This window comes from Anticarsia gemmatalis, chromosome 22, assembly GCF_050436995.1.
Source record: "Anticarsia gemmatalis isolate Benzon Research Colony breed Stoneville strain chromosome 22, ilAntGemm2 primary, whole genome shotgun sequence".
NCBI classification, from domain to species: Eukaryota; Metazoa; Arthropoda; class Insecta; order Lepidoptera; family Erebidae; genus Anticarsia; species Anticarsia gemmatalis.
Window position 1 is genome coordinate 5,252,830 of NC_134766.1, and position 14,041 is coordinate 5,266,870.

Below are 14,041 nucleotides of genomic sequence, written 5' to 3' on the forward strand. Positions count from 1 at the left end.
ACTGATAGACAATATAGAATTTCTGAATAGTTACATTGACAACATCCCTATTGAAAAATATTCTCAATTTGTCTTTGGTTAGTAGTTTTTGACATGATAGGGAATGAAACTATTTTTGATGGAATTTACAAGAGAATTGATGATATTTTGTTAAGTACATGTAATATGATATTGTAATGATGTGTAAGCACTCTCACTCAGTGTGTCTGAAAAAATATAAGCCTCTAATTTTAGGCTTATTGTTAGTGAAAAAGCAGTGATAGCCGTATGGTCTAAGCATTCCCACGCAAGTGGTCGAAGTTACGAACCCAAACACACCAGTATCAGAAGTTATGTGTGATTACTTGTTCTAACGGTGAAGGAAAACCTAGAACCTCGCATGTATGAGAATTATTGCAAGAACTATTGAAGGGATTTAATATCCCCATACTAAGCTAGCACGGTAGACTGAAACCCTAAGGGTCCGCTTCAAAGCTTACAAATAAGTGTCAGGTCACCTATCTGCTGGATAAAGTGACAACAAAAATAAGAAAATGACTGTCAAAATTCCATATGATAAGCTATCATATGGAAGCTATATACCGAAGTCCTAAAACGGTGCCTTATTGTTCTTTCATGCCAGAACGTTATTAATAAAATACGGTTAAATTTCTTTATCTAACATTTAAGGGCCGAAGGCTTAACCCCTTCCTAATATCAGGAGGAGACCCTTGCCTAGCAGTGGGACATTAATCTGTTGCATTTATTTATCTATTATGTAAACCAAACGAATAAAATATAGTCATTTGTCGGTCATTGTCACCGAAGATCTTACGTATTCATTATAATGAAAACAGTCCGTTTTGTGCCGTTACACATGTTAAAAAGATCTGTATGTATCAATTTCATATGCGCATCGAATATTTTGCATGTTTCGGAATAAATTCTTGTTGTTAGGCACAATTTATACGCATTATATTCGTTTAACGGCACAGGCATGAATTACAATTCAAATATCATGCCTAATCTTTTTTGGAAACAAAACTTCAGTTATAGAAATGATGACATATAATATATATTGACTATACCCTGACAAAATTACATACTCTGATAAAACAGATTCGAACAAATTTCTATCAAAAATGTGCGAGATTGTGGGCGAAGAATGAACGACCAATAGGGTACTTTAGTATACCAACCTCTGTTGCCGTATTTAAATCTTTTTTTTTATTTATAAGCAATTTTTCTCTACTTCATCTATATAAATAAAGATGAATCACCGAAATGTATGTACGCGTATAATTTGAACAACTAAACAGTCAGGACATGGTATGGGAACGATGGGATCAAATTTCCCACGGGAATAGAATCTATGGGATAAAATCGTACAATACCTGGACAAAGTCAGTTTCTGATAAAAAGCTACCTACCTATGAGTACCTCCTACTAGATTTTCAAAGGTTGAAAAAAGGACATTTCAAGAGATGCTTTTCTTACTGGATTTGAAGAATAAAGGTGGATATAAAATAGGTAGTGAGTGTATAAGTTACCTGGAAGCTAGCATGCAGTTCGCAGAAGGCGCCGAGTTCCCGCGCTCGTCGCGTGCGCAGGCGCAGGGCGGCGCGCGCGCACACCCCGCACTCGTGCACGTGCGACACGGCCGGACCGCCGCCGAAACTACGGACACGAATTACTATCAGTTTGGTTTGTTTAAAGTTACATTTATTAGGTAGCTATTTCTGTTTGTCCTAAAAAGTAGTGAGAAATTTCAGTAAGATACAAATTGAAGTGGGAAAATTTGTGGTCAGATGAGTTGCATAGACATCAAAGCGAAGTTAGTTCAAAACACTAGTAAGGCGATTTTCTACAGCCGGCACCTTAGAGTAGCTACTTCAAATAAAGCCTTTGTACTAGCTTACTTTCAGAAACAAATAGTTTATGCAGTTTGCACTGAGGATCTAAAACAGTACTTGTAACGCAATTTCTCGAACATTTACTCAGTCGTCAATACTCTACAGCGGTAGAAAATTGACCCAAGACATTACAAATGGTATAAATCAGGCATTACCGGTTTAAACGAAACACTATTGTCTATTCAAATCCTGTAGCGTGTAGACAGAAGCTTCTCATAGTAATTCTAAAAATAAATAATGATGATAAATAAATAAATAAATAATGATGACAATACTAACTGTTCATAAAGGAACTCCCATAGCGGTTGTGGCACAAGCACGGCGAGGTGATGGAGATGCGGAGCGCGGTCGGGCCGCACGCCGCCGTGCCAGCACACGAAGTCACTGTTGTCTATCGGACCCGGCTCGGCCCATGTGTTGAATCTGTTCAAAACATTATATTAGAAATATAAAATTACGAGAGTAGAATGATATTACATCCTTAAGTAATATCTAAGGAAAATTGTTTAACTTAAAAATGGACTGTTATACAAAATACAAATGAAACAATAGCAAATCAGGCTCGGGACATCAAACGAACGTACGAACGTATGTCCTGCTGTTTTATCGGATTCGCGCTCGTATTACAGTCATATTGCTATGATTCTTTAGGCCTAGTTTGCTTTATAGTTCGTGTAAGTATTAAGTTTTAATAAATAGTTACAATATTATGTTCCATGCTACAAAAGATGAAATCGATACTTCCTAAGTATAATAAGTCAACTGACATAGTAATTTTACAGGAGAGCGATACGAAGGCAAATTAATTGTTCCCCTTCTTTTGGTATAAAATGATTTGATTTTTGTTATGATGACTTATTATTCTTTAATATGAAATATTACCACTCACATTAAGATCATGGTTAAAAGTATGTTTATATAATAAATAATAAAATACCTAAATTTGTTAGATGACTCAGCTTACTTAGGAGGTATCGAAATAATGTAAATGAAAATAATGAATTATGTAAATTACAAGTCCAGGAGTTGAATATTCTATCTAAGAGTGTCTTACTTGTTAATCCATTGCTTGGATATGTAGAACTTGATATCATTCGGCTCAACCGTGGTGGAGTCCAATATCTCAGCCGCCTTCTGCCGCAGCGTCGTCATTTGAGGATTCACTTTCCTATAACACAACATTATTAACCACTTAACATACCGGATTTTATTGAACAAAATATAGAGTTTAGTGCTGAAAGATATCATATTGGTACCCATAGAATATAATTATATATTTTTCATCTGACCATTTTATTTGATAATAGAATATTCTACACAAAGTTTGATACATTTTTTTTGGTTCATTATAATATTAGAGTAGCCTGTAAAAAAAAACAAAACAGTGTGCTGAAAATAAAAACCCTGTAACCATACTAACAAAAATAGTCTCTAATGGATCGTATTCCTGTCCTATTTTAACATACAAACAAAAATATAAAATAATCACAACAAAAACATAGAAAAATTCTGTGGCAATGTGTGTTGTCTTCGTGTAGTTGTGGAGACTCTGATGTAGTCGACAGAATAGAAGTTGATCGTCTTGTGCTACTAGCACAGGACGATCAACTTCCATAGTGCCGTTCGTTTCTTCACTCCATCTTACTTTCTAAACCGTTGAAAATGGGAGATGAAATAAGAACCTTATCCTTAGCTAGTCTTTCGCATATATTTGGTCGTTATTAGCAACAATATGCCCTAGACGATCAGTAATAGTGCACATTCACTGTGCAATATTATAGACCGTTTAGGGTTTACATTGTGCAATATTTTATACTACTTTTGAGATTCTTATACTAGTCTAATTGCCTTATATAGGGGGTGGCCACTAGCCATATGTTGGCCAGTGCACATTTGTATTATTTGATAGTCCTAAGGTATTGTGTAATTAACATTATTTTAAGTATAAAAAACACAAAAAGAGCAACAATAACATAAAATAGCAAATCATATAAGTTTTTCTCTGGTTAGGCGACTTTGATGTAGTCGACAGAAAAGAAATTGATCGTCTTGTGCTACTAGCACAGGACGATCAACTTCCATAGTGCCGTTTCTTTGCTTCACGCCTGCTTCTTTTACAAAAAGAATAAAAAATACCAAACATACAGACATCTCATACAATACTTTTTTATTATTATTACGTACGTAACTACACAGAAGAAATATCAAAAAAATCCAGTGAACGCGTTCAAAGAGAATAATATCACGGTATATATTCTTTCAAATAGAAAGGATCAAGGGAATATTGCCTAGCAAGATCACTCGCTCAGTCTTACAGTGTCTCGAAGTAAAATAGGCCAAAGGTAGGGGGCTCCAACCAAATAACACATGAAAATTAATTGAAATCAGTAACGTTACTTTTTGTTATTATTGTACAAGATGTCTGTATAAAACACAAAAAAACATAAGAGAACAAAGCTAAACAAGTGCTCAACGCGTGTTTTGACATACTTTACACAGAGAACACGACAAAACATGTGTTGAACATTTATTTAACTCTTTGCAAAAAGAAAGAACATATTCAGAACTTCTAACTTCGTATAAGTGTGTTAGAGAATTACTCTCGGTGTTATAGTCTTCGTGTAGTTGTGGAGACTCTGATGTAGTCGACAGAATAGAAGTTGATCGTCTTGTGCCACTAGCACAGGACGATCAACTTCCATAGTGCCGTTCGTTTCTTCACTCCTGTTTGTAGAATGTTGCTAAATAATTCAAATACAAACAGGCTTTTCGATCAATATAATAATATTTGCGACACAAATAAATTACCGAGTAATGTGTTATGCGATCTGACTTGTCATATGAGATCTCACAAAGTAAGCAAATCGTGGGACAGTTATATACCATTAAATTCTTCCTAATAATTGGTTTTTATTTTGAAAAAATTTAAAAGTTAGATTTACATACAACATTATGCTTGAAAAGAAACAATTTAGTATTTTATTTAAAATGTTAAGGATAGAAAGTGTAGTAGTGTGAGAATAGCAGATAAAACAAATATGGTGTACACCGAAACACAAAAAAGTAATACAGGACTTTATATCTTAGTTTTACAGAAAGTAAATTGTCGTGTTGATGTGTGGAGACTCTGATGTAGTCGACAGAAAATAAGTTAGTCGTCTTATGCTAGTAGTACAAAACGACCAACTTCTATAGTGCCGTTCTTTGCTTCACTCCAGAAAAGTTACTAGATAGTTACTTTTTAAATAACCTATAGCAAAAATAACAAACATTTTTTACAATAATATGTTGAGGTACGTCATTGACAATCGCTTAAAATGTGATAACATGATCATCGTGTATGGGATTCTCCTAAAAATGTCTTTGTCGTGTATATTAAGATTTGTATGAGTTTTCAGTAAAATATTGAAGGAAAGAATCAGTCTTTTCCCTAATTAAAACACATAAATAAATAACAACACATAAAAATAAAACAACAAGCTCATAATAATTAAATCATAGTAAATCTGAAAGTTTCTTCAAAGTTGTGTGCAGGGAGGCGGCTTCGATGTGGTCGACAATAGGGAAATCGATCGTCGTGTGCTAGGCTAGCACAGGACGATCAACTTACCGAATGCCGTGCTTTGCTTCACGCCTAGAGTCTTGATCAATTTGTTCAGTGTACACCTATACTTATGTAGAACAAAAATAACTAAATTCTACTAAAATGACTGATCAGAGTGCAATGTCGACTTAAAAAGGTAAGGGAAAGCAATGCCTAGAGGAATGATACGCCTGTATAATGATATTTGTCTATACAAAGTACTGAAACTTGTATATGTATGTAAAAAGTATCTCTCGCTGCTCGCAATAAAACTAAAAATAGGCAAAATAAAAAAAATAAATAGGATAATATAATAATAATAAATACTTTACTTACTTTTGTAAGAAAAATTGCAAAAATAACTCTAGTGCAGACAATTTAACAGTTTATGACCACCTAGAATCATCCTCGAAACACAAAACTGTCTTTCATTTCCACAAAAAAAACTAAATGACTTTCTGAACAACCTAACACATGAATTTGGTTTCCGAGGACGAAATAAAAAAGGTTAACCCTACCATCCTATACGTAGCACCAAATAGAATGAGATGAGATAAATAATAGCAGATATGTAGCAACAAAAAACATTACAGGAGAGAAATTATTGTTTGTACATACCTGTAGAACAGCACATAGGCCTCGGCATGCGGCAGATGGTGCATCGGCAGCGGCGTGACGGCGTGGTCGTCGAACGTGTACCAGGCGCGGCCGTTGCGTGCGATGCACGTGTAGTGGCCGCCGCCCGCCGTGCCCGCGTGGCATATCACCGCGCATAGCTCGTAGCGCGTGATCTTTGATGTGCAGTCTGGGAACCAATACCTCAATTAGTATGATAATCAATCATCAATTAGGCAGTGGGAGCCGGTTGCGTTCACTGGATAATAGAAGATCTACCAACTGTGCTTATGTCCAAATGTGTGCATCACACACAGATACGCATTTTAAGCTATCAGCTTAGATCAGGCGAATAACCTTACTATGACCTTAACTTCCTAACCGCAGACAATCACTCAATATAGAAAAAGAATCGAGGAAACATCTTTCCGACCCGGGAAGGGAACCCAAAACCTCGTGATCAGTAACCGCTATCCTTAAAAGGCGCTTAGTTTGAAATAATATTACAGATAAAATGATGTACAATATCCTAATTAATATAGTAATATAACTTCCCATGTGGCCGAATGAAACTCGATACGACATATCGTTACAAAGAATTCGCTGATTCCACAAAAAGAACGCATGGCCGAACGAATAACGCATTCATATACACACATATAAATTCAATTTCAAAACCATTAATACTTCTTATTAAGGAACCGCACTCATTTTATATAAAATAAAATCAATTTGATATAAAAACAATTTAAGGATATTATCGCGCCTTAATTTTCAAAAATTGTCTTACATTATCAAAATTATAGCAGAAAAATTTACGTATAAAACCCGACCATAACAATAAAACAATAATTAACCATTCACGTAAATAAGAAACTAACAACAAAATACCATTAAACAAAAAAAAATCAAAGAACAATCGAGAAAAAAAAGTGTTCCTTACCGCTCCCGTTGAGACCCGGAATGTAAATGAACGAAAGTAACTCATCGTATGCATAAACTGGTCAACTCAGAATAATAATACAGCTACCAACAGCCACTCATATTACAGAATAACAACTGACTATACAAAATGGATGACAAATACGCAGTTCTGTATAATTTGCTGGGTATGCATTACTGACTTTCCCTGCCTTATTATTGTCCAGTGTTTCTCAAACTGCACGATAATGTCCCCTTGGGGGGATTGAAACAAACCTGCAGTGGTGGTCAGTATCTCAATTAATGTTATAAATACGAAAGTCTGTCCGTCTGTCTGTTCCACTTTCACGATTTTACCAACCAAATAATTTTGATGACAGGGTGGAGATAATTTAAGACCCGAGAATTAAAATTGACCTTTTTTTAATTAATCTTTAACCGGGGATGGAACTATTGCACGCAAGGAGAGTCACATGGCCCAGCTACTCTATTTACAATATCAAAAAGATGTGATACCTAGTTAATAAAAACCATAACATTAATGTCAGTGTGAGACATTAGGCATTTTAAAGTAATTTATGAGGTACTAGAAAATCATTTAATTTAAAGTGGGCAGAAAATGAAATAAGTTTGAGAACCTATGTTACAGTCTTACAGACCTCTAGGGTGTGGTATTACCAATTGATATGAGCTACAAAATATGTTATAGCATAAGAACAGTAAAACTGCATGAAAGCAAATGTATGTTAAATTTATAAATCCATAATTTGAGAATTATCTCTTGCTGTCAGCATTCTGGAAACGTCCCCGGTAGACAGCAATGCGGAGTACTTCGACGCGCATTCTCCCCTTCTTTTTTATCTATATTTGGTCTATTAAAGGTATATTTTAGCCGAAATACTTGCTACAAATTGTAAATAATAAATAAATCCTTCTTGTTATATACGAGTACGATTGCCTATCATTAAGTTTGACCGCCGCAAAGATTACTAACCCAATATCTCTATAGCATGTCGGTAGTAACCTGTCCTAAAAGCTAACTTGGCAAAACAGTTACTCACTACGCAGTACTTAATACAATTTGCTGAGCACACTACTTAGTGTCCCCACCTCATTAGAGACCTAGGCAGTAATATAGGGTTATTTAACTGACAGCTGTCTCCGTTGCCATGACAACGCTTATTACAAGTTAATTTCAAAGCTTTGTTGTATGTATGAGAACAGGGACATGTGCGACCATTGAATCCAGTATTCTCATAAAATTGAACAAATTATGATGGATAAATAAATATGATGGATACAAATTAGATGGCAATGCGAAAATGACTTAAGTACTTTTATGTTAATTTGAGGATACGACGTTTTGATACTGAGGACTTGAAGAATTCTATTATATTACTAAGTTATGTAGAAATTTCAATTAAAGAAGGACCTCAGCTATTCTATGTTTATTTTTAGGTTTATGCCTTTATTATCCCTTATTACAGATGCAAAGGAGTTGCTCTTAAAAAAGCCTGTCCAATATTGTCTTTAGATAACTCTTTTCTGAATTTCATGAAATAGTATAGGAAGTACGGCTATGGCATAAATCAGAATATAACAATACACATTTCAGTATTACACATGGTAGCACAAATTTTTTGATTAAGCATAGGTAAGTGATTCAAATTAAACGAAGGACCAAGCTGAGTTTGATGCAACCGCCTCATTGAGTGAAGAGGAAAATATCAATTACCATCTAGGTGTCCTAGATTTATAAGTTTCAATTGTCACCAATCATTCAATGCAACGGGCCCTGCGTCATATCAATTTGCAGACTTGCGATTTGTAGTGGACCAATTATTTGTGCATTCCACAAATAATGGTTTCGGGTCTGGTGTGGTTGAAATGTTATGTGTGTTATGTTAAAAGTTCCCGCGACACAAGAGTAATTCTATAAATATATTGCTAATATAATATAAGTGTATTGCTGAAGCATTCGCTATTCGAAAATTACTTTGTAAAAAGATATCTTATATCAAAATGAATAGTAATGATTTTAGAAAGTACTAATGATTGGATTACAAACTGATATCTATATGTGCTATAATTAGGTCCATCTAATTAAGCGTATCACACGATTCTTAAGAACAAATTACCATCCTAATAGCCTAAAAAATATAACGCATAACATAAGCCACAAAAAAAATGGATCAGTTTCATATAAAAACTAGAAATTTTAACTTTTTGGTTATTCGTAATAAGTAACAGTAAATAGTTTACTTAATCGCATATAGGTACGAATATAGACAATGGCAGCTACGCAGACAGCATGTAGGTGGATATAAAATGGTATTTTAAATTTCAACTTACGTGTTTCTGGCGTGTCGGCGCGACAGGGAATGAAAAGCAATCGATTGAATAAGAACCCCAGCGTCCTAGGACGTTTAGGTCATATAAATCAACACCGACAATAAGGATACTACAGGGCTGTCACAATGTTAATACAAAATCTGAATTACAGCTATTTTTCTACTATGTAAAATAATTAAATTAATAGAAATATTTAAAAGGGAGGGAGGAGGCTGTGTTCTAATGCCACTAAAGGCATTATATTAGACTAGCTGACCCGCGCAACTTCGCTTGCGTCACATTAGAGAGAATGGGTGAATTTTTTCCCCGTTTTTGAAACATTTTTACTGGTACTCTGCTCCTATTGGTCGTACCGTGATGATATATTATAAGCCTAGCCTTCCTCGAAAAATGGGCTATCTAACACTGAAAAAAATTTTCAAATCGGACCAGTAGTTCCTGACATTAGTGCGATCAAACAAACAAACTCTTCAACTTTATAATATTAGTATAGATGGATACATAAATGTACGTTACTGTAAAAACAGAGCTCACATATTTATCAACACTCACTAAAAATGGCATTAAAACGAGTTTATTTGTTTGTGGCTTATTGCGGATCTTATAAATACCTGTATTCATAGGAAATTTAAATCACGTTGGAATAATCTAGGCTACTTTAAATTATCAAAGACAGAAGAATACCTATCGTAAATCGCAGTCGGAATTAAAGCATAATAATAAATATGTAAAATACAAATATGTTTTTCTAGTGACAGCAGTTGTGGTTGCCATTTCCGCTGCACTCTCACAACAATGGGACGATTGCACAGAGCACCCTAATTATCCAATATACCGGTCATGCGGTTGGCAAATTATATGCGTATGCGCCGTTCTGCAGTGGTGCCGTATTTGAAATGTAATGTTGAGGATAACGATTGTAAGGTTTTATGTAATAATTGTGTAAAATATATTAGTAGATCTAAGAGTAAATTATAAAATAAGTGTAGTAAATACTATACAGGTCTATAAACAGACGGTTGTCGAAACGAAATAGGTACTTATTTGTTGCAAACACGTTCGTAACAGTTTAAATTCGGCTTTAGCGCTTCGAAAATTGGAATTCAAAGAACAAAAAACGTTTAACAGTTTGAAATACATATGACAAATATTTCAAAATTTTTGAATTGAGCTTCTTTGTTTGAGACCGGGCGAATTAAGGCAACGTTTTGTACATAATATTAAAGGGTATAAAGCGAATGAGTTTTAGGAAAATTAAAGAACTATCTACAACAACACGATTTTAAGAGTAACTTATAAGTTACAGTTAGTTTATAAGTGAAATTTGTGAATATGGTTTCTTTATTTCTCTTTTTCAACTCCCTAACTAAGAATTGCTCTTGTGTCGCAGGGGCTTTTACAAACATACAAACAACGGACACAAAGCACAACCAGACCTGAAACAATTATTTGTGGATCTCACAAATAATTGCTCCGAGTGGGAATCGAACCCACGACCTCCCGACGCAGTGGTATTGGCGTGGTTACCTAAACCACTACGCTAAGGATTCAGTTTCGTCATTTTAATAATAAAATCTTACCTTTATGCGTATAAGGCGCCATATTAAGATCATTGATGGGGAAGGACACGCGCGCGCCCACTTTGGCACTGAACATGAGTTCGTGGCGGAACCGCTTCAAGTGAACACACAGCACCTCGGGCAGCCGGACCACGCCCGACATCTTTACGCCGTTGCGAAGCTTGTTGCATTTTGAACAACTGTGGGAGGAAAAATTGGTTGGTATAAAACTTGTATGGACTGTTTCTTATTAGTAAAAGTTATATCTGCTGTTTTTGAAGTATTAATACGAGTAGGAACTTATCTATACAATAATAGGCCGGTTATATTCGACGGAATAGCCAAAGTGTTTGCAACAAAAAAAATATACAGTCGAATTGAGAACCTCCTCGTTTTTTTTAAGTCGGTTAGCAGCCTCGTTTCATAACTTGATTCCATGGAGAGTGGAGCCTATTACCACATACGAGAGATGTCACTAAACTTGGAACTACTATTAAGAACAATGCGATAAAAATTGGAAAACTATGACTATAGATTGGCCACAGGTTTTTAGGAATATAAATAGAATTGAGGGTCGGCCTCAACCCTGCAGTGGGTTCCAGTCAATAATAATAGAGAAAAAACAACAGGCCTAAAAATCCAAGTGCATTTTATTATAATATTGGAACTTCTTCCTTCGATTTTAAACTTGTATAAGGAATAAAATGCCCGTAATGATAGATTTTCCGGATTCAGCAAACGTAATCGAATAAAAGAAAGATAAGAATGCAACTAACCTGTACATATTATCGCCTTTCAGTTCGTCAGCACTGAAGAAGGCTGCAAGGCAGTCTTGCAGCGACACGATGGGTCCGTAGAACCAGGACCGAAGCCAGCTTAGCAGCCACCATACCTAATTCAAACAAAAATATTTATTACATTTACTATTGAAATTAACTTATTTAACTTTTCATTACCTTAGGACATCTGGGTTGTTGATTTAGCCGCCAGTTTCGGGGGTACATTTAGCGATAATTTATCTATTCAATAGTTTAAGCTCATATAAATATGACAGTTTGAATAGATAAAGTATCGCTAAACGTGCCTCAAAAACAGGGCATTAGTCGTTTAAAAAAATAGAAGGAAATTTCTAGAATATTGCTATGAAATAGAGAAAAAAGCTATCGGCTGTAGACTATATTTCTATAACTATAAAAAAAGCGTGGTATTTCATGATGTTGCATGCACAGATAGTATAAAATAAATTGACTTATGTGCATAACCAAAATAATATATTTATTAAGAACCTAGACTAGATTAGGAGTCCTACAAACTGGTCACTCGCGATAGCCAGCATCCCTGAGTATAACGTTAAACGTTACAAGCATGAATGGCGCAAGTGGCTTCGTTTGTAGCAATCCTTAGCTTATGCTTAAGTATCTTACAAATTCATAAATTCCTTAATAAAAGTATATAGCATTGATGCCGGCCAAAATATAATTGGTTTTCCCAAGGCAAGGTAAAAGGTTTATTTGCAAATGTTATATTTATTCTATATTTATTTAAGTTCGCTATTTTAACTAAGCATTTGCAGCACTTCTATAAAGCACGTGCAAGGCTAGTTTGTGCTATAACAAATTATTAGTAGAGAGTGGGCACAGTGAACCGTCAAAATTCCGCAGAAAATATCAAAAAAGTCCAAAAAAGTATTAATTTGCTAAACAGTTTAAGATTAGCGGAAGATAACAGGGAATAATGTTAGCATCTTGAATGTCTTTACAAAATGGTACAATAAAAATTAAGAATTATAAAGTTGAATCACTAATACATTTAAGTGCAAAGACACTCCTGCCGAGCATTGAGCGCCGAACTTTGCGGAGGTGTGTTGCTAAACTTACACCATAGTACACTTTTCATTATAAAACATAGCAGCGATTCACTGTACCCACTTTTTACTTCAAAAACCTTACATTGGAATCCTCGTCCATAAACAAATCTAGGTACACTCACAGGCAGCAGCGGTGTGGTCCAAGTGACAGGCTCCAAGCTACTACTCTGTTCCCTCTGGGGCGGGCCACGTACCCAAGACTCCTGGGAGCCGTGCGCCGTGTGGTGGTTGAGGATCGGCTGCTGGCACCGCAGGACGGCCAGGTGCTCCCGCGAGGGGATCGGCAGTGATAGGTCTTGGAAGGTTTCCATTCGGGTTGATACCTGCAAGGGGAATGATTAGTGATACTGTTTTATTTATACCATTTTTTTTACCTTGAACGTGTATTTTGAAAGTTTACCCAATATAAATGCAGCGAGCCTCAACTTCGAGCCTCACCAACGACTTGCGTACCGAACCCGAGTCTTCGTGGTCAGCAGTCGTATATACTACTGCCCACAAAGGCAAACTGCATGCAGTCAAAATATTTATATGCTCGGTAAGCGACCTGTGGGTTAAGCAACCCTTGGCGCGGTCATTCTATAGATGGGTGACCCCATAGTGGTATTGTTGTACCCGGTTACAGATGAGGCACTGCACGGAGGACAGCAGCTTGCCGTCGAACACGTCGGAGATGACGGAGCGGTAGCGCGCGCCGCCCGCCAGCCCGTCGCCGCCGCCGCACGACACCACGCCGCTGCCGCTACATGAACACATTATTTAATATATTGGTCGTAGCGTGATGATATATGGCCTATAGCCTTCCTTGATTAATGGGCTATCTAACACTGAAATAATTTTTCAAATCGGACCAGTAGTTCCTGAGATTAGCGCGTTCGAAATTGAATTTGAATTTAATTATTCATATGTATAAATAAATAAATATCATTGGACAACTCACACACGGTCATTTGATTCCAAACTAAGCAGAGCTTGTACTATGGTAACCAAATAACTGATAAACATACTTATATACTTCTCAATACATACTTATATAGATAATTCACACAAAAAATTGTCCCGGGTGTGATTCGAACCCTCCACAAGAGGCGCTACGGCCTTTTACTCAGTGCCTTTTCAAATCGTAACTTACTAAATAAAAATAAAATAAATTTAACCCATTACTATACCACTGCTGGGCAAGGGTCTCCTCCCGTAATGAGGAAGGATTTAGGCCTTGAGTCCACCACGCTGGCCAAGTGCGGGTTGGGGA

General features: G+C 36.0%; 1 protein-coding gene across 1 annotated transcript in view; it reads right to left on the reverse strand.

Annotated features, from left to right (window-relative positions):
* The window catches only part of Usp20-33 (Ubiquitin specific protease 20/33), a 36,483-nt gene that overhangs the window by 3,549 nt on the left and 18,893 nt on the right, over nt 1-14,041 (reverse strand). The window contains 8 exon segments of the mRNA XM_076129145.1: nt 1,530-1,656; nt 2,172-2,315; nt 2,947-3,060; nt 6,094-6,280; nt 10,944-11,122; nt 11,699-11,814; nt 12,984-13,112; nt 13,405-13,531. Coding sequence (XP_075985260.1) covers nt 1,530-1,656; nt 2,172-2,315; nt 2,947-3,060; nt 6,094-6,280; nt 10,944-11,122; nt 11,699-11,814; nt 12,984-13,112; nt 13,405-13,531 — 1,123 coding nt within the window.